The 26,317-nt window shown below is 41.6% G+C and overlaps 1 protein-coding gene across 1 annotated transcript in view; it reads right to left on the bottom strand.

The window, feature by feature from the left end:
* TMPRSS3 (transmembrane serine protease 3) overlaps positions 1-24,412 on the bottom strand; it is a gene marked incomplete at both ends in the record, with an annotated part of 35,080 nt that extends 10,668 nt beyond the window's left edge. The window contains 10 exons of the mRNA XM_084624624.1: positions 923-1,018; positions 3,289-3,458; positions 5,289-5,454; positions 14,341-14,384; positions 15,174-15,299; positions 16,474-16,597; positions 19,051-19,167; positions 20,169-20,279; positions 23,091-23,235; positions 24,395-24,412. Coding sequence (XP_084480750.1) covers positions 923-1,018; positions 3,289-3,458; positions 5,289-5,454; positions 14,341-14,384; positions 15,174-15,299; positions 16,474-16,597; positions 19,051-19,167; positions 20,169-20,279; positions 23,091-23,235; positions 24,395-24,412 — 1,117 coding nt within the window. The remainder of the gene's footprint in view (positions 1-922; positions 1,019-3,288; positions 3,459-5,288; positions 5,455-14,340; positions 14,385-15,173; positions 15,300-16,473; positions 16,598-19,050; positions 19,168-20,168; positions 20,280-23,090; positions 23,236-24,394) is intronic.
* Positions 24,413-26,317: the final 1,905 nt, after the last annotated feature.

Raw genomic sequence — 26,317 nt, 5'->3', positions numbered from 1 at the left:
GCCACAGCATATAGCTGTGAAAGTTGTGCATTATGTAGTTCTACAAACTTGACAGCTGATGGTGATATAAAGAACTTTAGAGCTAGTCAAACTATTCATTACAAACAATACTTGTTAATTCAGCCCTCTGTTTAGTTGGCAGATTATTTGAAAATAAGCCTAATTTTCTTTGAGTATATTCATAATTTGTAACTATTGACCAAATTGTTTGGATAAATGGTTTCCACAATAGGTGTTGTTCACAAACTATGCTTTGACTGTTTGCTGTTCACGTTGTATGGTTGGTTGCCTCTCTCTCTTCCTTTGATTTTCTGAAGGCACCTCTCGCCTTGGCTTTACCTAGGTCCCATAGTGTTTCTGCTCTCTGACTGAATTATTGAAACGTTTTAAAGAGGTGACTAACGAACAGTAAGTGCCCTTCCAGTGTGAGTATTCAAAAACGTTCACTTTCATGGAGTGATTCATCCAGTGGTTGATGAATGTGATGACCCCTATGATTCAGAGTAAAGTGAACTCTTGTTACACATGTTTTCTTTGTTATCCAGCCAGCTCTAAAGTACATCAATGTAGACAATGTACATTGGATCCTTGGAATCATGCTATACTTCCTCTACTTGAGGTTAGAAACAAAGAAACCAATCAAATTAGGTAAATTAATAATACTCTGGGTGGTATTTGGTAGAGACGAAATTTAGCCCTGTGCACAGCCCTACTTTGAGGCTTTAAGTGGTGCATCTGCTTTTTTTGGACCCGCTGCACAGGGGTGAATTTGGCCCTAAATTATTCCTATATTTAGGAATAGCTTTGCTTTCCAGATTTTTCTGATGATTTAATGCTGTAACTGCAACTGCCAAACACTGTACTTATTCCACATGACTTTTTTTAGTGCATATCATTTACAGTGGACATTAAAAATACCCACCTCCTTCTTCTGTGGCTCCCCATCCTGATATCCAGCACATTTTCCCTTCTGGAAAATGTTCACCAAAATTAGGCAGACAAATTGGTTCTATCAGGCCTATTTAAAAAAAAAAACAATTGCTCTTAAAACATGCAGAGGAAGACCTACATGGGGGTGGGGTGGTACTTGTATTCATATGTGTATTATTCCATATATCTGATTCTGATCTCCTTGGTAAAATGCTTTGAGATTTACTGATGAAAAGTGCTATTTAAGTACTATTATTATTACATATAAAATAATTGAGTCAGAGCCTCAGCTAGCGTAAATCAATTTACGCTCACTGGGGATATGTCTTGAAATGTTTAAAACAAGAAAGTGTAACTTCAGAAAAGCTGTAGCTGCACTAAATGTGTATTTGATAGGAACTGCTCTAAAGCTGCTATAATGCCAGATCTGGAAGGTTGTTTTTTTTTAAAACTATCACTCAGTCTTTACCTCAATGAGAGTTTTATGCCTGAGTAAGGGCTTCAAGGTTTGCCTCAAGGTAAACATGTAATGAAAATCAATCCATCTAAAAAATAGAATAGTCTCCTCCCACACGCAAAATCCAAAACTGCATCTAAAACCAGTATATACCATTTTACTTGCTAAAGTACATACTTAGTAACCTATGTATAAGTCATGGGAGCACACCACTGCCCTCTACTGACTAGACTGTCGGGGCTCTGCAAGTGCTTTTATCTTTCTTCAGTCAGCTGAATATATAGGCTTAGGATTTGGGGCATTGAATGTTGTGCGATTTATTTGATGCACTTTACCAGTGAGTGTGGTATCACCGTATGTCTGCAGCTGCAGATCGCAACGTGTTTAAAGAAACTGGCAGTAAGAAAGGAAAGTTTTCATCGTACAAATACTAGTAGCACTCAGGGGCTCACAAACAGTTCAGTTCTCCAGCTTGAATTTGTCTCTGTGCAAAGCATCCGGCCACAAGTGTGTAGCCTTCCAAGTTCCCTTTAGATACATTCCAGCTGTTCTGATCATATTGTGAATACATTTCGGAGATGGTCATGTACTGCAGAATGCTTATAATCTTGATACTATCCTAAACTTTTTTTTTAAATACAGTAGTTGAGATTTTGAAAAAAACCTGAAGCTTAATTTTTATTTAACAGCAGAGTAGATATGGTTTCTAAAGAAGAGCCAATTGGGGAACTAGAAAATATGGAGCTGAGAAGCGACAACATTTGTAGAACTACCCCCATGAAGAAAGGCATCATCTTTGGGGAGATATTTATAGAGTATTTGAAAACAGCACGATGCTCTTTTTACCAATGGTTCTGTATTTTGGTTCACCAGCCATGTCAGTTGAAGTTGGCAGCCTGATCTGAAAGTTAGAGTGATGTTTGTTTTGTTTTTAATTTAAATGCATCACTTTATTTTCATTGTCTCGACTTTTATTTGAAATGTTAATACTCTTGAAAGGTGCCAGATTCAAAGGCTTGGGCACTGCCCACCTCCATATATTCACAGACATTAGCGGGGGCACAGGCAGGCCGGGCACAGGGAAATTAGCAGGGGCACAGGCAGCATAAACTTCACACTTTAGTCTCACCTCTGAGCTGGAAGGGTGAGAGGCTAGCTCATTTCTACCAGGGATGGAAAAACTAGTTTGGAAGAATAAGAATAAATGGTTCAGATAAGTAGCTTCCTCTCTCTGTGTGATTTCCAGCAGCCCACATAGCTTTGATATTCATGTGTTAAAATGGTGACCACTGTAAGTAGTATATAAATGGACTGGCAATATTTTAAAGACTAGTTTGTGTCTTTTAATGATATTCATTTCCATGTGAATTCGATAGATTAAGTACAGGATATCTCCTAGTGTTAGATATTTTGGGACTAGTCCATCTGTACTGTGAGCCGGACCCAAAACCCACTGAAATCAGTGGGACTTTCTCCCTTAATTTCAATGGGCATTGAGTCATAGCATATGAGATGATAAAGTATGAGCAGACAGCTCTGCTTTGCAACTGCTTTGAAGTAGACAGGAGTCTGCCCTTCAAAGTTCAGATCCAGTTTGGATCCAAATCAGAATTTCTCCAGAAGTCTGGCTCGGGGTTCCTGTTATAAGGCCCATTATAGACATACGCCTGAGCTGCAATGTTTGAATGTGGATTGGATCTGAACTGCCCCAAAACTCATTGCGGGTTCCCCATTGAAGGTGACAGGAGTTTTGCACTGACTTCCAGAGGAGCCAGGGTTTCTCCCCAGTGTTCTGATTCAAGCCCATCTGTGCTTCAGAAGCTTTTCTGGTCTGTATCACTAGAAATTACCCCGCGCTTTTAATTTAAAAAAAGAGAAAAAAACAAAGGGGAAAAAATTACCATTGAGAGCAAGTGGTGCTGCCAGCTTCATCAGCGCAATATCATTCCCCATCGCTTTGGGTTTATAATTTCTATGGTATATAATTTTTTCCACTGAATATGGATTAACTGAAGTGCCTGGTTGAGTCACAAAGCCCGCCTGCACGCTCCATGAGCTAGGCAAGTACAAACTGAAACAAAGAGGCAGGAGGGAGAAAACTTTTATAAATGTCAAGTTTTAAAATTGGCGACTGCGCCTGCATGCCAAATTAATAGCTATAGGACTCGGAATATTTATACTCTACACTACTTTTCTAGCTATCTGTTAATATCTGCCATGTTTTAAACGTCACTTCATAAATAAACATACATACAGTCATAGGCATTGACTCCATGCTCCAGCTCTGGAGCACCCACTGGCACCCCCCCATTCAAATCTTCCCCCCTCCCCTCAGCACCTCCCGCCTGCTGTGATCAGCTGTTCAGCGGCGTGCAGGAGGCCCTGTAGGGAGGGTAAGGAGCGAGGGGGGCACACTCAGGGGAGGGGACAGAATGAGGCTGGTGGAGCGGGGGTGGGAAGAGGCAGGTGGGGCAGGGGTAGGAAAGGACAGGGGTTTGGGGGAAGGGGTGGAGTAGGGGCAGGGCCTGGGGTGTGGCCGGGGTCGAACATCCCCGGCAACTTAGAAAGACGGCACGTCTGCGTCCAGTGACTAGCTGAGTACACATACATGTATATGTGTATATATAGATATATATCTCAAATTACGCTAATGCTCTAAAGGCTGTGCTGCCTCCCTATCAGTTTGATGCAGTTTAAGATCTTGATTTTCTCTATAAACACTTATGTGGTTTTGCATCCTGCCTACTTGAAAAACCACCTCTCTCCCTGTGTGACACCAGAGTGGTTGAGATAGTCACTAGATTTATTTAATAGGGCTAGTAGCATGGCATTTTCAGTGGACAGACCTGCATTCTGGAACTCACTTCTGTCACTAGTTCACCACTATTCATTTCTGCTGATCTTCAGGGCATGCGGTAATTTCAATCTCTTCTAGGATTTAGCCTGTGATGCTAATCATGTGTTAGCTAGATTGCTGGATGGGGGCTCAGGAGATGTGTGTTCAGTTCCTGGCTCTACTACGGATTCTCTGTGAAATATTGAACAAGTCACAAATCCTTAACCTGTGAGTTCCTAGAAGTAAGGATGGGAGCCTTCCGATGCTGGCATGCAAACAAGATCTCTCATTGGGAGACTATTCTCATTACACATAAGGAAGGGGAACAGGTTTAATATTACTCTAAGAAGAAAAATCTAAGCAAGTCTTTACCCATTTACAGTTTTCACACTAGACTGTAAGCAGTCCTACAATTAACTGATTTTGGACAAGCTAAAATGGTCTCATAAAATAATTTGGAGATTGTGAATATAAGAATCGTCAGGTACAAATTCCTCCTAAATTATTAAGTCTTATGCAATATGGTCAAAATGTTCAAACTTGAGTGCCTAAAGTCAGGCACCTAAATGAATACTTAGGCTTGGTTTTTCAAACTTACTAAAGATGACCTCACTGTTCAGAAGAACATGATTTCATGCATGTTCAGAATCTCAGAAAATCAGGCCACTTATTTTAGGATTGATTTGATACCTAATTTCAGGTGTCCCAGGTTAGCAATTTTGGCCTACGGCCTGATTTGTTCAGAGGTACTGTGCACCCACAGTTCTCATTTACATCCAAAGGAGATTGAGTGTTCAGATCCTCTGAAAATAAGGCCCAATTTCCCAGATGTGACCTCAGATTTTGATGTCACAACAGTTAGACCATTATTAGTGTATGCATTTTTTCAACAGGTGCCCTCTTTATACAGTAACACGTGAGATACTTTCATTAGAGGAAGTAAAATAAGGATAACACTTTGCTCCTGTGCAGAACTGTTCTTCAAAGTCATTTGTCGTTCTGTTTCCTTTATCCTTCCCCTGCATGAAAGCAACTATCCACAAGGTAAGTAGATAAGATACTTACTCATAAACACAGTGGGCTGCTGTGACAATCCACCATGGGGTGATGATGGATCCTCCACACAGATGGAATCCTTGAAATTGAAGGCTGACCTGCCATGGCCATTGCCAGGGCAATGATGCATTTCCACCGACTATACGGGAGGAGTACCTGGACCTAGTACCACACTCTGCATGGATGGGAGAGTATTATAAACATGGTAAGCACAATCCTATCTGTGTGAAACACAACTTTATTCCTTACTTTTTGAATTCCAGCTGTTCTCAGTCCCTTCCATGTCAGACAGTCTTCACAGTAGATGTTCCCCATCCTCCAACTGAAGGCGGACCATGTCTTGGCTCTGAGCCTGGGATTAGGACCACACCTCAGGAAGAACTCCCCAGAATTCTGTGCCTCCAAGCAGTACACACAGCAGGCTCCAGGGCTCCCTTTGGAGCAGAGCTTTCACAGGATTTTTAAAAAGATTTTAACTAAATGTCTCTCAGTAGTTTCTTTTCTCCATCATTGGCTTCAAGGTTGTTCTCCTCAAAACTGCTAAACTCAAAAAAACCCAGAACAGACAAACAACACCCCCCCCACACACACACTTTCCCCATTCCTTTGGCTTTCTCTCCCCTCAGAATGGTAGACATCCAGCAGGCCACAGGAGCTCAGCTCCCAGTTGGTCTGTGGGTGAGGTCCAGGTTAAGACAGTGGAACAGACCACCGTGAAACCAGTTTCAAGCTCTCCTAAGGGCAAGGTCCCCACCAAGACAGTAGAGCAGGCCACATCAAAGCTCCTTTCACTGAGACCAGACCAAAGACTGTGTTGTAGAGCACTGTGGGTAAAGTTCAAAGTCCCCACTGCCTCTGCCTCAGGTATTGGACCCCTGTTCCCACAACTTGCAGATGAAGCAGGAAAGTTTCACTGGAACCTCCTGAATTTCAAGGGAATGCAAGGCTCCCGCATCACAACCAGGAAGAAAGAAACGCCTGCTCACAGACAGGTCTATGCCCAGGTGATCGAGAAGGCCACAAAGTATCCTCCCTTCCCACAAGTTGCCTGCAACCTTTCTGATACCAATGAGTAATTTCTCTCCAATGGCTCTGGCTCACCCCTCCATTCTTCTTAATCAGTCAACCCCCACTCAGCCCAGACCCAGCATCAAGGTATGGAATGATGTGATTCAGATTAGAGCTGGTTGGGAATTTTTTGATGGAAACACTTTTAGTCAAAAAGCACCAACTTATTGAAACCAAAACTGTTTGCAAGAAAGACTTGGTTTTGACAATTTTTTCAAATAAAAAAGAATGTTGAATTTTTTTTTTTAAATTGTCAGTGTTCCATTTGGGCATTTTCTAAATGAAAAAAAAATCTAGTTTTCTGGTTAGAGATGACTTTTTTGTAATTTAAACTAACTATAGTAAAATACATTAAAATGGTTTCATTCTGGTTTTGATATTTTGAAGTTATAGAAACAAAATGTTTCACTTGACCTGCCCCGGAATTCTTTTTGGGAATTAGATATTTCAGCCTAATTTGCAACTGGAACATCTTTTGATATCTCAAATTTTTTCACAGAACAGGAAAACAGTTCCCCATCCAGCTCTAATTCAAATCTCCTTACATGTGAGATGGACCTACCTCCTCTCCTTTTCCAGCCTCCAGGGGTTCCATAAGCAACAATAAAGTGGATATGATTTTCCTAAGGGAGACATGTGGGATACATGCCTGCAGACTGTCCTTTCAATCTCCCTGGTAACGCACTCTCCCCTCACAGGCTCCCTCCCCCTTGGTCTCAGGGGTTTGGCTGAGGGACTGGTGAAGGATATTGCTCACAATCAGGAGAGAGTCTCCCCTCTAGATCCTCTAAAGAGAAGGAGAAATCTCTACAGATGGGACTTTGAGCAACATATCTCAGATTCTTAGCTAAGCATGCAGAATTAATCACAAAGGGGTGTTTATCTTCATAGGTGCTTCTATTTTTAGAAAATGAAACCAAAGGGGGAAAAAAGCCTTGAAAAGTTGAAGAGCTTATAATTCTTCCTCACCTAGCTTATGAGGGTGTGATTAAGGTGAAGTGGGAATTCCCTAACAAGACATACCTATACCTAAGGACTAAAAGATCTTCATAACTCTGCTTGTTAGGCCTGCTTCAGTTTCTTAGTAAAGGGCATTGTCATATCATCTGAGAGATTAGTCCTGCCAAACCCACAGAAAGGAGAATAAGATCATCACTCAGTCTAAACTTGGATACAAAAGCCTCATATTGGCTACAGTTTCTTATTATGAAGATCATGCTCAACTGGGAGGCCATCTTGAGCCTGCACAAAACAAAACAGGAAGAAAAACATGAGAAAATTGCAGGCTAACACTGATAGTCTTCCAAATATTTTGTTGGTAAGCACTTTGGGGAGCATGAAGACAAAGCAGCCACTGAGGCATTAGACAAGGGAATAAGTTCCACCCTACTTCCAGTGAGAATTTCTGAACTACCTTGTCTAGGCAGGTGTTCCCTTTGAACCTGCTGCTCCTCCAGGTTCCAGTGTAGTGATTACCCATTAGGAGGATGCCATTGCTGCCTTTCCTGAGACCAATGCTGGGAGTCTATGGAAAAGTATCAAACCCCAAAAGCTTCTTTTGGGGCTCTCAAGTCTGAGCAGATTTATCCCTCTCTCACCCCATGAGGGGTGCTTCAGGGTGGGCCCTCATCTGGGAGTGAACCACTTCACAAAGCAAGTGCTGGAGTCAGGAAAGGATATCCAACAGAACATACTCTTATTCCCCAAACTCAGGTTTATTCTTTTCCGCAAAGTAAATTAAAATATATCAACATTATCAACGAGACCATCTGTAATATCAGAAGATGAAGGTGCAATAGTTTATCTCCTATGCATTGGAACAATAGTGTTAGCCAATACGTATATGTTATGTTGACCAAATTATATTACGTTTTTCCCACAATACTGTTCACTTCTGCTCACTCACGTCAAGATATATGTCCCACAGCTTTGGGAAAGCCAGCTTTAGGCTCTGAAAAATATGAAATCTATCAAAGACAAAATATATTCATTCTGTGTCCTGGTAGAAGTTGGTAGTTACTTTCACAGATAACTGGATTAAATTAATTAAAAACTGGCTAACTGACGGATCTCAACATTTAATTGTAAACAGGAAATCATCATCAATTGGATGTGTTTCCAGTGGGGTCCCACAGGAATCGGTTCTTCACCCTGTGCTCTTTAACATCTTTATCAATGACCTGGACGAAAACATAAAATCATCACTGGTAGAGTTTACAGATGACACAAAAATTGGGGGAGTGGTTAATAATGATTGATTCAGAGCAATCTGGATTGCTTGATAAACTGGGCACAAGCAAACTGTGTATTTTAATACAGCTAACCGTAAATGTATATATCGGGGGACAAAAAAGCCCAGGATGAAGCCCAGGATGCTTATAGGATGAAGGACTCACTGGTAAGCAGTGATTCTGAAAAAAGATTTGAGGGTCCTGATGAATAATCAGCTGAACATGAGCTCCCCATGTGATGCTGTGGCCAAAGAGCTAATGTGATCATGGGATGCATAAACAGGGGAATATGGAGTATGAATAGAGAAGTTATTTTACCTCTATTTGGCATTGGTGTGACTGCTGCTGGAATACTGTGTCCAGTTCTGGTGCCTTCAGTTCGAGAAATATGTTGATAAGTTGGAGAGAGTTCAAAGAAGAGCCACAAGAATGATTAAAGGATTAGAAACCATACCATATAGTGATAGACTCAAAGAGCTCAATCTATTGAATTTAACAAATAGAAGGTTAAGGGGTTTGATTACTTGATTACCATCTATAAGTATCTACATAGGGAACAAATATTTAATGGGATCTTCAATCTAGCGGAGAAAAGTATAGCACAGTCCAATGTCTGGAAGTAGAAGCTAGGCAAATTTATACTGGAAAGAATGTGTAAATTTTTAACAGTGAGAGTAACTAACCATTGAAACAGTTTACAAAGTATTGGGGTGGCTTCTACATCACTGATGATTTCTAAATCAAAATTGGATGTTTATCTAAAAGATCTGCTCTAGGAACTATTTTGGAAAATTCTTTAGCCTGCATTATACAGAAGGTCAGACTAGGTGATCTCAGTGGTTCCTTCTGGCCTTGCAATGTAGTATCCAAAACAGAGATAAGGAAAGGTACGTGGTACCAGAAAAATAAGAAAACAAACTAATTCGTAAATTTTAGTCTTGGGTGATATACAGAGTGCTTTTAGCTCATAACAGCTATGATATAAATAATAGGTAGGTTTGGGGGACATATTTTGGAGCACACCTTCTGTGTAAGGGGTACTGAATGCTGGGAGAACTGCTACCCAAAAGGGCTGATAACATATTAACTCTTTCCTTTCTGTATTGTACTGCTTTGTCTTTATAAACCCCAGATGGTGCTCCATCCTCCTAATTGGCCATTAGGCTACTGCGACAGTGGCTGGAGCCCTGGACCCTTTAAATTGCTGCCGGAGCCCCAGGCAGTGCGGAAGGGCTGGCTGGAAAGGCTGACCACCAGCTCATCCCTTTTACCCAAGCCTCTGCCCCTTCTGCCTGAGGCCCTGCCACTTCCAGGGGCCCAGAGCCAGGCCCCCATAGAGGTAACATAAAAATTTATGTTATTTTCACCCCTGGCCTAGAGGGAGTCAGGTCTGATGAATCAGAACCAGCAAAGGAAAGGAGAGCTTCTTGGGAGAGAGTCTGCATGGATCAGAAAGTTCTGCAGATCCTGGGAAGTGGGAGGAGTTGGTTAGAAGGCCAGTGGAGGGGCTACTTTGCTGACTGTCCCATGCTAGGGAGCCAGTGGTGGGAGGCTGAAAAGGGCTGAAAGCTAGAAGCCAGTGTAGGGGCTAGCCTCTGACCTGCCTGAGCCAGAAAGCCAAGGCCAGAGAACCATGAAGTGGCTTGAAGGCTGAGAGCATTTGGTGGGGGGGGGGGGAAGGGAGGGGGCGGTACCTGCTGGCTCTCAGAGCCAGAGAGCTGAAGATGGAGGGAGAGAGGTCTTAAGAGTGAGGAAGAGGTGTGGTGATGGATGCCAGAGCTGTACTGAGCGCTGGAGTGTAGTGAATGATTCTAGGATGTAGTGAAAGATGCTGAGGTTGTTTGTGATGTACTGTTGAGACTATGATTATGGGACACGGGTAATGGTTTCTATGCACAGGGCTTTTGTTTGTAATTAACCCACCCCACAAGGGCTATCTTTATACTCAGATAGACTGGTTGTGAATTAGTGGGGACTCTGATGGAGGGGAAACTGAGGCAGGTGTATGGCATGGCATGGCATGCTGGCAGAAGGTGCTCCAATCAGGACCACCCTAGCACACTGCCCCACTTCATGAAACTTAGAGAGAATCATAGATAGTTGCATTTGCTGAATAGTGGAGCCTATTTTAAGAACAGAGCTGTTTGGCTTTAGAAGAAGAAAAGGGAGGACAGATGGTATGTTCATTGTTAGACAGCTGGTGGAAAAGAAGCTGGAGGGAAATGTCAAGCATAGTTGGACAATCCTTGATTTGGAGAAAGCATTTGAAAAAGTACCATACCTAGGAGACTGCTGGTGCCCCTGCTACAATTTGGGGTACTGGAAGATCTTAGGGTACCAGAGGATTTTGTCCAGATGGCAGTGGATTTGTAGGATGGTTCCATGACAAAAGTGCAGACACCTTTCAGTGTAATAGAGGGTTTCAAAGTGAAGGCTGGACTACACCAGAGATCACTGCTTTCTTCATTACTATTCATAATTATGATGTACTTCATAAGTAAGCAAATTCAAGAGGAAGGTGGTATAAAGTTGATCTATGCAAACAATATTGTGCTAATGGCCAGTAGTGAAGACAATTTGGTCGAAGTGACTGATGCTTGGAACAGGGAACAGAGAAAATGTGACCTCAAAATGAGTAAAGAAACAACTGAAGTCATGTGGACAACTTGCGGAGAACCAAGACAGATGAATATAACATGAAGAGCCAAGGCCTAAATCAGATTTCTGCATTTAAGTATCTTGGGGGCTCTTTAACAGCAAATGGAGAGATCAACAGAGAACTGCAAGCAAGGATGCTGAATGTGGGGGAAGTCTGATGCAGGATAAGTGAAGTGATTTATAATAAACAGATGCTCAGACTACTTAAGGGACAACAATACAAAACCTGGGGAAGAGCAGATCGTCTGTACAGATCAGAGACATGGGTGACCAAAAAGAGGCACTTGAGAAGACCTGACACCATTGAAATGAGATATTTGAGGGCAGTGAGAGGAGGACATTGCTGGACCATGAATAAAATGATGTAATTAGGAGCGCAACCAAGGTCTGCGATATCAGAGAAGTTGCCATAGAGGAATGGAATGAGATGGTATCAGCATGTACAAAGAATGGATGAAGGGAATCCCATTAGGGAGGCATTTGAGAGTAGAATTCATAGGTGGAAAACAAGAGAAGAGCCAAGAAAATGGTTGAAACACTGTGTACAGGAAGATGCAGTGAATATGGAATGAATGTTTGACCAGCAAGCTTGGAAAAGACTGGTATGGCAACCTGACCCTAGCTAGCTGGGAAAAGGGGAGAAAATATCTAGACTCCTCTATGACTTGGGTAGGATGTGGCTGAAGGAGAAGACATTTCTTGTTCTATGGACCATCACACACCCTCCTTCATTTGCAGCAGATAGTTCTTCGGGAACATGAGGTGTATATATAACTGTTGAAAGGGGAGAGAACTTTCAGCATTATTGAGAGAAGTAGCCTTATTCTTGTCTTGGGGAGAAGTTGTGTCTCTCTTTCTCAGAATTCTATGCCAAGAAGGAAAGTCAGGGTTGGCTGGCTCAACAAGACACACTTAAAACCAATGGAATTCAATCTAGACCATCTGGCATATCACAGGCCAGGTGTGAAGCCTAATGATGAACCTATTTGCATCCAAGACCAGCTCGAAAACCAAAAGAGGTACTACATGAGGAAGAGACATTCAAAAACAGAGGCTGTGGTCCCCTTATCTCAGAAGTAGACTAAAAGGCCTCCTTTATGTCTTTCCACCCCCTGCCACTAAGAGTAAAGATGGTAAAGGAGATGATGAAGGTATAAGCCACTGTGAAAATAATCACCACCTCATTAACCCTCAGGTCCTGGTTCTCAGACCTGATTTAAATGTAACTGAAACCTCTTCTCAAACTGCCAACACATGCACAAACAAAACACAGTGCAAACAGGACCTAACTTAAACTAAAATCCAATCCTGCCTAACTCATCAGCAGAAAGGAAGGAGCTACAGTCATTCTAAGAAGGTAATGAACATCCTTCTACCGTCTTGGTGGAAATTCTGTCTGATGTCTATGCATCACTTGGGATTTAGATGTTGGTGTTACAAGGGACACACATCAGGGCAAAGCCAGCTGAAGCAAAGGACTTTCTAGTCTTTTTACAATATGACCTGACCATGAGGCTCAAGAACAATGCTTTTTGGAAAGACAAGTTAGTGACTGCAGGCATATTGCCCTGTAAGAAACCCATGAGAATCTCGTATTACTGTCACATAACTGATTCTTGAAGACTAACTATTCTTATCAGTTCTCTGGCAATATGCAGATTCGTGTCATGATCTTAATCTATGTACTATACATCCTAATTGAAACCATATTTCAGCTTCACAGTTGGTAGGTCTCTTCCTTTTGTCACTGAAAATATCTTTTGGCTATTTGCCATCTCTTTGACAGGAGATTTTGGAGCTTGGTGTGCTCTCAATGAAACACTCTGTCAAATATGGTAATTAAGGAGGCCTCGATCCACAAGATTATCAACCCAAGGTCAATGCAATCTTCTTCATGTAATAGGAAGTGGTATTGTTGCCCTTCTGGTTGAATCCAAACATCTTAAGGAAGCAGAGAAGTTAGATATGAGCAGAGCCTAGTGCGGAATAAGGACTATATAGCAGAGGCATTCAAAGCCTCAGTTACAACTCTTCTCATTATTATACACTCAGTGAAAAGAATAGTGATTTTGTGGAGTGGAGAGCTCACACTCGTCTTATGCAGAGGTTTGAAAGAGTCCTACAGAATCTTCCATCCACATTTTCTCCAACACTATCAGGGCAAAATCCTTATCCCAGGTGATGCAGTGTTTGATAGAATGTTATGGAAAGGGGTGCCCCAATAACTTTTAAATTCCTTTTCAGTTCCTCATGGGTAAGTTGAATCCTGCCTCCCTTCCAAGAGATGATTTATTGCTTTCTGCATCCCACTGTGAAGACTGACATGGAGGGGGCTGGAAAAGGGAAAATTCTGTCTTACTTGTGAATTTTCATTTGAGGGTGCACCATGTCAGACAGCCTGACCCTCCCTCAGAGGATTGCATTATGTCCAATTTTTTTTCTGGCTATTGCTCACTTTTCAAGTAGTTTGGAAAGGGAAGGAGGGTGCTTCTCTAGGAAAACCCTAAATTTTATTTCAAGGCTCTGTTGCAGATGGTTTGAATTAAATAGCACTTTTAAAAACTTATATAGTATTTTTCAGCTTTGGATGCTGTTAGAGTGAACACTTCCTGAGGCGCGGTTACACACCCATGCTTAGAGCGAAGTCTGGTCTGCTTCTATTTGCCATGGAAATGGAGAAGGTCCCACTCTAAAGACTCTCTGACATGGAAGGTCCTAGAATGAAAACTCACAGGTAAGACAAAAATTTCCTCTCCCCAGTGACAGTTAGGTGGAGTTATAATATCCATCCACTGACTGAACACATTCAGTATCCTTAAAGATTTGCTTCCTCGCTTGCACGTAAATCCTCCCCATATATGCTCCCGTGCCCCATCACTTGCCTCCTCACCCCACATCTTCTTCTCTGCCCTTTTATAATTCCTTCCTTGAAACTTTATTTACAGAAAGCAGTTCTTCCTGGACATCACAAAAACACTACTCAATGTTTACAACGTGGCAATATACTCCTGGATTTTCTTAGATTCATTCCCCACACATTAGCCAACTGAATATAACTGAAGATAGTTTTTGATCTGTTACTTTTAATTTTCACAAACACTTACCCAAACATTTTAGGATGATTACTTTGCCTGCAGTACACTCTTCTCTAAGATGAAAAGACATTAGTATTAGCTCCTAAGAATGCTCTTTGGTTTCTCAAATTTCAGGGATCAAGGCCGGCTTTTGGGCCGATTCCCCCGAATCGGGCCCCGCGCCTAAGAGGCCCCCGCGCTGGAGCCTTTTTAAGTTTTACTCACCCGGCGATGCTCCAGGTCTTCGATGGCGGGTCCTTCAGTGCCGCCGAAGGCCCAGAGCAAGTGAAGGACCCCCCACCGAAGTGCTGCCGGGTGAGTACAAGCAGGTGTTCCAATCGGGCCCTGCACTCCCTAAAGCCGGCCCTGTCTGGGATATATATCTGGTTTCATATTTCGGGTCTAATTAAAAGAATAGACACTGAATGTTGTGTGAGTGTGCATATATATTTGCATGCAGAAATAAACTGGATGTGTAAGTATGTGCATTTGAATGAGTACATACATCTCAGAATATATCTACAGATGTACAAAGGGCCTGATCCAAAGTCCACTGAAGTCAACTGGAGTCTTTAGTTTGATTTTAATGGGCTTTGGATCAAGCCTCTAATATACATGAACTCTCATTCTTTGGGGAACAAGTAATGAAGCTGCCACTGAACCTGGGTCTCTGCTGTATAACAGAATGAAACACTTATGAAGGCCTACACGTCTGAGAAAAGGTGTAACTTACTGAGAAAATAAGCTAACAAACTTAATCTATTAACAATTCTTATTCCATTACTTAGACCATTTCTATCACCATATATACTCTGATTTGCTCAGTAACTTTTCTCAATTTAACTAAACAATCTGAAACATACCTTAAGTATGATGCATTGTGTAAGGCTATCACTTGATCAGCTGATGACCAATGACTGACAGAAACAAAATGTCTTTGAAACTCCTCTTCGATTGCAGCCACAGGCAGGTAACCAGAACTTATATAACTGGAAAAACAAAACAAAACAAAAAAAAACCCTATAAACTCAGCTTGCTGATACAGAATTTCCAATAATACTTTTAAATGATTCAGTGGGGTATTACTAAAAGATTCAAAGTAGTAAATATATCAGTCTGATACTAACAGCATATAAAGCAATACAGTCATCTCTCACAAAGGAGGCTATTTGCCTTATCATGCCTGCATGGAACTGCCATTAATGTGTATGGAAGTTACACACACTGAGAACAGAACAGACTCCCTAATTTGGCAGAGAAAATAGGTTTTACTTCTAATTTTGTACTGAGCTTTTTATCTTTAATTGGTCAGTACATTTTCTGTAACACTAACATAAATTTCTTCTTCTCCCTCTAAAAAAAGACTTAGTTTTTATAGTAGAGGAGATAAAAAAATTGTAACAAGTTTTTTTTATTCAACAAATTTTGCTTTCCTTTCGGTTTACAAATTTTTCTAGAGAAGAGTATGAATTTTTTTTTAAAATTTCTTCAAATAATTCTTTCTCTGTAGATCATTTGTGACTAGCTCATTCTGAATAGTTGTTACTGAAATTCAAGCTGTTTTGGTTATACTTAATTGGACACTAAATCACTTGATGTTTATGTACCTATCAGATATGTGTTTATTTTCAAATCAGTTTGCTGGTGCAAATACTCACTTATTTTCAAATTTTACCTTTAATAAATATTCTACAATAGTCACTTAATTTTTTCAGTTTCCATCAAGTGAAACATGTGCTAGGATATTCATGGGAAGCAAACACAGAAGGGGTGGGAACACAAGCAAAGTGAGTTACTTTAAAAGGTGAATCAAGATTCCAAGGAAACCTTTTGCTGTATTTTCCCTAGCTCTAGGCTGAAGTTTGTTGCATGTGATCTGACTGAATAGAGGTGGACAGTATCTGCTGCATTACAGCTTATAGGAAATATCAGTTCAGTGAAAAAACATTTTGTGGTGAAATTTGAATCTGGAAGTGAACATTCCAGCAGCATGGCACAGCAGGCTCTTATTTCCTGAATGAAGCTGGTCTGTTCAGTAGATAGAGCTTTCTCAGGGGGTGAGTCCAAGCCTGGCAATAATTCCTGCAGGAACTAAGTAGCCCTTCCCACCAGAGAAGTTTATTTAAAATGTCATTTAGAGACTCCCACATTTTTATTCAGTACCTTGAGAAACCTAAGCGTTTACATGTAGCATTTCCATTCCCATCGTTCCAGTCATCTGAGCAGACAGTCCTCCAGGAACCAAAAGTAAACACCTGAAGCACTGCCTTCTTTCCACTCAGCCTGACTGAGGGATTCAGAAAAACATGAAAAGCATCAATAAGAAGTTAATAAAAACCACTGAGAAATCTATCACGTACAAAACAGTGTAAGAAAATCACCATAGCTTCTATATCTCTTGGTTCATTCTGTCTGTGTTACTTGTCTCTTCTGAACACTTGTTTCTTTGAGATAACTCACCTGTATCTTTTTCCAAATAGAAAATTGATTTTCCTTTATCTTCATCACTACTTGACAATACACCAAGGGACACCCAGCAAATGCAGCTTCACCAGTGCAGCCTGACATACCTGGCAAGTCCCCACTTAAATGGACATGGATTCAGAACGTTTTTGCCAGAATTCTAGCAGTAATAGAGAGATTAATAGCCTGACTTTCAGAGTTTCTTGGTGAGTGAATGCCATTTTAAATCAATGGGAGATGCATGTGCTCAGAACCTCCGAAAATCAAGCCCTAGCTGAGTAGCTTTGAAGAAAGTAATTAAAAGTAATTGTTGCTATATTAGCAGCATGACATAGTTGTAGGAACATAGTTGTTGGACATGCCTGATCATCACATCAAGCCTGATCTCCCAAGGATCCCTTTGTGGAGATCTCTTTGCATTATCACCTCTGATGGAAGGGATCTTGGGGACTGTGGAGGGAAAATGGAGATACAACGTTGGGAGCTGCAGTGCTTCCTCTACAGGTCACCAGCCATGAGCCAGCACAACTCCCGCTGAGGCAGTGCTTCTAAAGCCTGGGTTCTATGGGCTGGTTAGTAGAAGATTCAGAGTGGGCCCAGAGGGAGATAATACAGCTTGGAGTTGATTTACTTCCTGACCAGATTTTCATGGAGAAGTCCCAGATACTGTGTACAATTCTGCTCTCCCATGTTTAAGAATGATGAATTCAAACTGGAAGAGGTGTAGAGAAGGGCTACTAGGATGATCTGAGGAATGGAAAACCCACCTTATGAGAGGAGAGTCAAAGAGCTTGGCTTGTTTAGCCTAAGTAAAAGAAAGCTGAGGGGAGATATGACTGCTCTCTATAAATACATCAGAGGGATAAAGACCAGAGAGGGAGAGGAGTTATTTAAGTTAAGACCCAATGTTGACAGAAGAACAAATGGATATAAACTGACTATCAACAAGTTTAGCTTGAAATAAGGCAAAGGTTTCTAACCATCAGAAGAGTGAAGTTCTGGAGAAGCCTTCCAAGGGGATCAGTGCGGGGGAAAATACCTAACTGGCTTCAAGACCGAGCTTGATAAGTTTATGAAGGGGATGATATGAGAGGACTGCCTACAAGGGCATGTTACCAATCTGCAACTGCTAGTAGCAGATATCCCCAATGGCTGGTGATGGGACACTAGATGGGGAGGACTCTGAGTTACTACAGAGAATTCTTTCCCAGGTGTCTGGCTAGTGGGTCTTACCCACATGCTCAGAGTCTAACTAATCACCATATTTGGGGTCAGGAAGGAATTTTTCCTCAGTTCAGATTGGCAGAGACCCAGGGGTTTTTTTGCTTCCTCTGCAGCATGGGGCACAAGTCCATTGTAGGTTTAAATTAGTGTAAATGGTGCATTCTCTGTAACTTGAAATCTTTAAATCATGATTTGACAAGTCTAGTAACTGAGCCAGAGGTTGGAGTCTATTACAGGAGTGGATGGATGAGGTTCTGTGACCTGCAATGTGCAGGAGGTCAGACTAGATGATCACGATAATCCTTTCTAGGCTTGAAGTCTATGAGTCTAATAGATCCAGGGATGATGCTGTAGAACACAACACATCCCCTGCTTCATCCATTCCTTTCCCCAGTTCTGCCCCATGGTCTGCAGAGCTCCAGCTGAGGAGAATTCACATGGGAAATGGCAGAGCAGAGGCAACATACCCCCCACACTTTCAAGTGGAAAGGAGAGATCAAGGCCTGGATCAGTGTATTATTAGCTGGTTCCAAAATGTTAAGATTAATGTTTCATTCTCTTACTGGCAGGCTGAAAAATGAGAAGGGCAAAACTTTTCTAAAATTGTGTACATGGTTTAGGATTCCAAATCATTAACAAAACAAACAGCATGTAAATGATTCCAAATTACAAATCCACTTATTTGAAAATCAGTCCATCTTTCCTTCACTACCTACTACTGAAATTAGGGTTCTAATTTTCTCCTCAGCTGTTGAAAACATCACAATCAGCTACTATAAAACAGCACAGGAAGGCCCTATTTAAAATAGTTGTGTGGCACCAGAAGTTGTTACAGGGAAATGTTGGAATCTTGAATACATGTGTCACATGTGTGGCAGCAAGGTCAGTCACTGCTCTGAGTTCTCATGCCATCTTGTTGTGCATCACTCAATTATTCATTTCTCTCTTTCCATCTCTCCCTTGAAGTCTTTATAGCACACATTTTGCTATAACATGCCAAACGCTCTGCTGCCAAGAAGAGTTAGAAGTGACCCATAATAGAATAAAAATTACCACAGCTGTATTCATCTTCTCCTCCTTTACAGTTAAAGACACCATCACACCTCGCTGATTGCTGGATACACTTGAAGGACGATCTGCATCGAAACTTCCCAATGCAGTTGTACTGGACTGCCAGAAATTAAAGAGAACACACTAACATGAACACAACAGGATAGTAATTTGTGTGCTGGAAGTATTTTTTTTCTTACTTTGATTATATAGCCCCAATTTTGTGTTGTTTGTGAAAAGACAACCCTCGAATTCTAGGAATGCTGAACTACAATCTGGAGGTTGCTACACAATGCTGTTAAATTTATCCATTGGTAATGGCAACTATAGTGAAACAGCATTGTTGTCAATTATGGCTCCTTTCCAACTTCTCTAATCCCCAGTTTATGTTTCATTCTAGGGAGAGTTTCTGGGTCTGGTATATATGACTGACTCTGGATCAGCAAAGAAGGAAAGGAGAACCTCCTCAGAACTGCAGTGCTGAGTTGTTTCCTCCAATGTGTATCTCAGCCTTGTAAGTCTATGAATTTTCTGTGTGTGAAGGTTTTGCTCTACCACTAACAAATTCTGTGTCTGCACTTGTGCAGGTGTTACCTTTCAGTTGCAACTAAGCTCATTCTTTTTCCTGTTCCCATCTTTTTGGGTTGGGGGAAAGGACATTAGAGCACTCAAACACAATGATGTCAGTCTTTTGTTAGTATATATGAGAAACATACAGGACAAATATGGCATTGTCTGAAGCCATATCTAGTCTTTATTCCTCAAGCACACAGGTTGCTTAAATGTTTGGCATTTTTTGAATGGGGATCATTTTGTTGAATCACTGACGTCTGTGTTTTCAGTCAGTTATGTCTTCAATTACAGTATTTGCCTTGAAAGTTTCTTACTGTTTCAGGTTTCCCAGTGTGTGAGTGAGGGTTATGCCCATGGTCTCTCTTGTGTGCCAGATCAATTTTGTTCATATCAGGTAAATAAAATTTCAAGTCATCACACCAAAAGGATGTTTTACTTCAGTAAACTATTTTGGTGGCAGTTTAATTCCATTCTCAGTAAGAGACTCATGAAAAATTAAGTGCTTGAATGGTTAATTGAGAACCTAATAAATAACTAATTGTACTCACCACCCAGGCCAATGGCAACTGCTAGGATTACTACAAGTAATAAAACAAGGATAAATGGAAGAAATCTTAGGGAGACTAAAACATGGCACTTCGAAGATGGCTGGGTAGCTCCTAGAAACCAAAAAGAAAAGTGAGAAACAGCCGCTTCTATGAAATAGTCAGACTTGGATTTTCAGTGAAAACATTTTTTAAATTTAAAATAGACTCAAGTAGTAACAGCTCCGTTCAATTTTATGGTATGGCCTGATCCTTTGAAGCACCGACTAACTTTTGTAAGGAGTTGAGAGCACTTGGAACCTTGCAAAGGGTGGTCTGCACATTAGGACTGGATCCATAGCCCATTGAAAGCAAAGGAAAGACTCCCTTTGCCTTTGATGGGCTAGAACAGGGCTGGGCAAACTTTTTGGCCTGAGGGCCACATCTGGGAATGGAAATTGTAAGGCGGGCAATGAATGCTCACGATATTGGGGGTTGGAGTGCGGGCTCTGGCTGGGAATGCGGGCTCTAGGGTGGGGCCAGAAATGAGGAGTTCAGGGTGTGGGACGGGGCTCCAAGCTGGTGCAGGGAGTTGTGGTGCAGGGGGGGTGAGGGCTCCAGATGGGGGTGCGGGCTCTGGGGTGGGGCTGGGGATGAAGGGTTGGGGATGCAGGAGGGTGCTTCGGGCTGGGACTGAGGTTTCGGAGGGTGGGAGGGAGATCAGGGCTGGGGGAGGGGGTTGGGGCACGGGAGCGGGACAGGGATGCAGGCTCTGGGTGGCGCTTACCTCAAGCAGCTCCCAGAAGCAGTAGCGTGTCCCCCCTCCAGCTCCGATGTGGAGGATCAGCCAGGTGGCTCTGCATGCTGCCCTGTCTGCAGGTGCTTGGGACAGGGGCAGAGTGCGAAGCCCCGGGCTGCCCCTACACGTGGGAGCTGGAGGGGAGGACATGCTGCTGCTGCTTCCGGGAGCCGTGCAGAGTGGGGCAAGCCCCAGACCCTGCTCCCCAGTGGGAGCTTGAGGGCTGGATTAAAATGTCAGGAGAGCAGGATGTGGCCCCCAGGCCATAGTTTGCCCACCCCGGGTTAGAATCAGGCCGTTAGTGAGTGGTTAGGCTAAGCCCCACTGAACTCAAAACTTGACTTCTAAACCTTCTGGTTTTCATGATCAGGAAGATAAAAAATATACATCTCTCTCTCTAAAGAGTTAGATGACTCTGAGAAAAGAAAATTCAGAATTGTTTATATAATCAAACCTGAATAAAGTGTAGGATCTACTGAGAATTTTAGAATAGATTATAAAACTCTCAAATGGAGAAATACAATTCTCTTCAAAGAATTAATGGCTCTGAATGTCACTTTTATGAAAACTTCTGCATCTCTCCTGTATCAGCTTAGTACTTCTGACACTCTCTGCTACCATCATCTCTGGCTGGATGCTACATTGTCTGCTGTATTCGGGACAACTGAAATCCAGTGAAGAGGAAGGAGGTGGTATGGGTCCACTTGTGACAGTGAGGAAGTAAGTCTAGCTGCAGCACACTGCATTTCCTAAAGTCTGAAAAATAAAGATCCAGAGCAAAGACTGGAAGTGAATAAGAGATGCTAAAAATTGAAACAGAGGCAGGACAGAATCAAGAGAAGGACAAAATTGGCCAGTGTTTTGGAAGAGATGATAGATAGGCCCACATATAAAGGAGATGGCAGAAGAAAGCAAAAGTACAGGGCAAGAATAAAGCTCTAGATCTTTGGCTTTTGAAGCAAGGCTAATTGGAGCAATAGAGTTAGAAATATAGGTGTAGAAAACTGAACCCAAAATTAGAAGTGATTTTTGCAAATTTGAGCCTCATTGCCTTGGTCAAAGTCACACAGTCAATCAATGGTAGAGGCAGGAATAGAGACCTAGCCTATTCCTGTGAAATGGATTAAAGAGCAGGAATCCATAGCAGTGGATCAACAAGAGAGGCAACAGTTTCCACTGAACATATGGATGGCTTTGGGGGGGCGGGGGGGAATTATTCCTATTTCATACACAAAGGCCAAAGCAAGTGTAAATAATGGAAATGTGCCATTTACATATACAGGAGGTCTTCAGTTTTGATTCATGCAGCTGTGCCCACCCTACCCCTAAACCTACCTTTGAATTTTGGATTTGCAAAAACTTGAAGCTCAGACAAAACTGCTGAGTTTCATCCAGTTTCACTCAAACCTGTTCAGTAGAAATTGAGCAAATCTCTTAGACAAGCAAAATGTGAAATCAGGAAATGTTATCTGGTTTCAGGTGTCATAATGAATATTTTGCAGCTGTCTTAGTTAAATAGTCTGTGTGAATTAATATTGCTTTACCTATGACCTTAGGTCTGATTCTGCTCCCACTGAAGTCAATGTGTGTTTTGTCACTGGTTTCAATGGGAACAAGATCAGGCCCGGAGAATGTAACCAAAATGCATACTCTGCTATCCGTGACCTACTCTACTGCATTGCCTTTTTCTAATGATATGGATTTCCAGACTTGGAAGGTTTCATATCAAACATTCAAAATTGTGTCATATCTGAAGTAAAAAACAAATAATCTACTACCCGGATGAAACTATACGAATAATGCAGCCTTGCAAAAGTGTCATGGAAACATATCCGCCCAGGCAAAAAATGTCCTCACCCACTCTCACCCGATGAAGCTAGTGAAAAAAATAAGTGCTACTTTCTCACTAATAAAAAAAAATGTACCCTGTTTGTGTAAGTATAGTTTTGCAAGGCTAAATTACTACATAAAGCAGGGGTAGTCAATAGGCAGACCACAGGCCAAATCTGTTTTCATTTACTTATTATTATCATTGTTATTATTTTTTTCCTCTGGAGTCTGGACCTTGACCAATACATTTGGATGATGACAAAAAACCATTGACTCCCCCTGACTGTACACATTACAAAGGGATGTAGAGTCCCTACCAAGTCCATTTGCACTGGGATCTACTTTTGCTTGTTGTATGCTGAAAAATCTTTTGTAGAAAAAATGAACTTCAGCTCCTGGCAATTTGTCTTCAGTAACAGAGGTGATTTCAGAATGTCCAGTATTGGGATTATTCTCCAGTACCTGGACCAACAAAGAACAGAAGTCACTTTTAAAACCGACTATTCATTCTCCTCATACCACCCCAATGCCTTTCTAGTGGTGATGATTTTTTTTTGTTGGGGGGCCCTGCTTTGAGCACACTTTTGGAATGAACAGCTGATACAAAGCAAATCCAGGGACAGCTTCCAGGCCTGCTCTCTCTTTGCCTCAAAATAGCCTCATCCTGCAAGATGCTGAGCACCTCCTGTGTGTTACTGAGGAGCTCATGCAATTCCCATTGACTTCAGTGAGAACTGGGGCACTCAGCAACTTGCACAGATGGACAGCTAATTAGCAAGCATTAACCAGCAATTTACTGAAACTAAAATGTTGCTCGAGCCTGCCTATAACCACAGTTATTTAGAGTAATTCATTCACCACATCAAGAAATTCTGACAAGCTTCTTCTTTAAATGTCAAGGCATTTTCCACAGGGTGCTTTTTAATTGCTACTGTAAATACTGTAAAGGAAAGTATAAGTTATGAACTGTGCAAAGCCTGCTCTGATCTGTCGGACTTCCCATTTAGCTTATGCTGAAGAACCTTTGAATGTTGTATGCAGATCACAAACTGAAATTAAAATGTAATTCTGGGTAAATAAACCTTACATTTTAAAATTAACAGGAAGGTATAGGATACAGAAAACTTCGGTATCTGATTCTGTAAGCTCTGTACAATCAATGACATAGTGGGTCTGATTCTGCACTCACACTGGTGTAAATCAGGAGTAAATGCTTTAAAGTCAGAGGAGCTAGTGTGCTGTAAATCCAGAATATCAGGCCCAGGAAATGTTTGCCTTGGACAAAGTATAGTTCAGCTTTGCCACCAACTTTTAGGGAACGTAGAATATCTTTTCACCATCTAGCAGAGCATTATCTATCAAAATACAACTTTTCTCTCATTCTCTCAGATATAATAGACATTCCTGGTAACTAAAAATTTCAAGAGGTATTGAATAAATTGCTGTTTTTAGGGCAGAAATAAGGAAAGAGCATACTACTGCAAATGGTTTCTGAACATAAAGAATACCTTCATTGCTACATGTGTTGCTGCTCTGGAAATAAAACAGCATTAAGACACATGACATACAGTTACAAAATGTTGGAGAATCATTATTTACTCTGGTGTAGGGTGTTACTCACCTCTTCTTGAGACGTCATCGTTAAAAACAAAAATATGTTCTTTTTTTCATTATAGCAATAAGCCAGAGGGAAATCTAGTTGTTGTTAAACCAGACCACTCAGGAAATATTTTCATCAAACCACCCAGAATTGCCGGCTCAACCACTGTAACAAATGACATTATTACTGTAGTCTGTGTAATTCAGCCTGGTCATAGATATCAGGTAGCCTAGGATGACATAGCTATGGATACCAGGAAGGCAAAAACTCAGCAACTCTTTTAATCAGTGTAATCAGGTAAGGTAATATTGTGGTATTTGTAAACCTTTTCGTGAACCTGTCTGAGAGGAAACGCTCCAAAGATTAAGTCACAGGTGTGCTTGCTTGTTCCATTTATCCTAAATAAAGTGGCTGGAGAAAAGCATATGCCAGAATTCTGGGCTCTGGTGAATGAGCCCCTCAAAGCTAGTCAGTTTGGCACAGTAGGCCCTTTACCTGGTTGCATTGCTCTTTGTGAATTTGGTGTGCTCTTTGCTAAATGCACCCAGCAGGCATGAGGCAAAGAGCAAACCAAAAGATAGTTCCCAGGATAGATCTGCATTTTAACTATGAAAAGAATTCCACCTCCATAATTTTGAAAATTGTGCACTTGAGCCAATGGGAAAATTCCACATGCTCTAAACTCAGAAGCTCATGGAGCAGCTGAAATGAAAAATCCTGGTCAGAATAACAGTATAGTCATGATCTTGTTTTGATCATCTTTTTTTTCTTTTTCTTTTTTTGACGGGAGGGGAACGGGAGGTTGTGAAGCAAGCTGAAAAGCCATGCTGGTATGTAGAAGTGAAGACAGGGCTACTGAGAGACTGTGGCTTCCCTAATGAGAGTGCTAATATTTTAGACTAGGTTAGTCGCATTTACTAATGATGGGAGAATCTCAAAAGTTTCAGAGGAATCTTATTCAGACTTGGCTCTGCAAGATGGGAGTTGAACTCTTACAAGAAAAGGAGGTTGTACAATATTTCTGATACTTCCTCCTCGTAGTCAGGACACCTTTGTGACAAGAACAGCTTTTATTACCTTATTTTGGCAGGTTTCAGAGTAGCAGCCATGTTAGTCTGTATTTGCAAAAAGAAAAGGAGTACTTGTGGCACCTTAGCGACTAACCAATTTATTTGAGCATAAGCTTTCATGAACTACAGCTCACTTCATTGGAGGCATTCAGTGGAAAATACAGTGAGGAGATTTATATACACACAGAAATGAAAAAATGGGTGTTTATCATGCACACTGTAAGGAGAGTGATCACTTAAGATGAGCTATTACCAGCACGAGAGTGGGGGGAGGGGGGAAACCCTTTGTAGTGATAATCAAGGTGGGCCATTTCCAGCAGTTAACAAGAAAGTCTGAGAAACGGGGGGGGGGGGGGGAATAGTTTTACTTTGTGTAATGACCCATCCACTCCCAGTCTCTATTCAAGCCTAAGTTAATTGTATCCAGTCTGAAAATTAATTCCAATTCAGCAGTCTCTCGTTGGAGTCAGTTTTTGAAGTTTTTTTGTTGAAGTATTGCCACTTTTAGGTCTGTAATCGAGTGACCAGAGAGATTGAAGTGTTCTCCAACTGGTTTATGAATGTTATAATTCTTGACATCTGATTTGTGTCCATTTATTCTTTTACGTAGAGACTGTCCAGTTTGACCAATGTACATGGCAGAGGGGCACTGCTGGCACATGATGGCATATATCACATTGGTAGATGTGCAGGTGAATGAGCCTCTGATAGTGTGGCTAATGTGATTAGGTCCTATGATGGTGTCTCCTGAATAGATATGTGGACACAGTTGGCAACGGGCTTTGTTGCAAGGATAGGTTCCTGGGTTAGTGGTTCTGTTGTGTGGTTGCTGGTGAGTATTTGCTTCAAGTTGGGGGGCTGTCTGTAGGCAAGG

Source organism: Lepidochelys olivacea (assembly GCF_965140295.1).
Source record: "Lepidochelys olivacea isolate rLepOli2 genome assembly, chromosome: 1".
NCBI lineage: Eukaryota > Metazoa > Chordata > Testudines > Cheloniidae > Lepidochelys > Lepidochelys olivacea.
The sequence above is the reverse complement of the archived record's forward strand: the minus strand, read 5'-3'. Positions and strand labels throughout refer to the sequence as shown.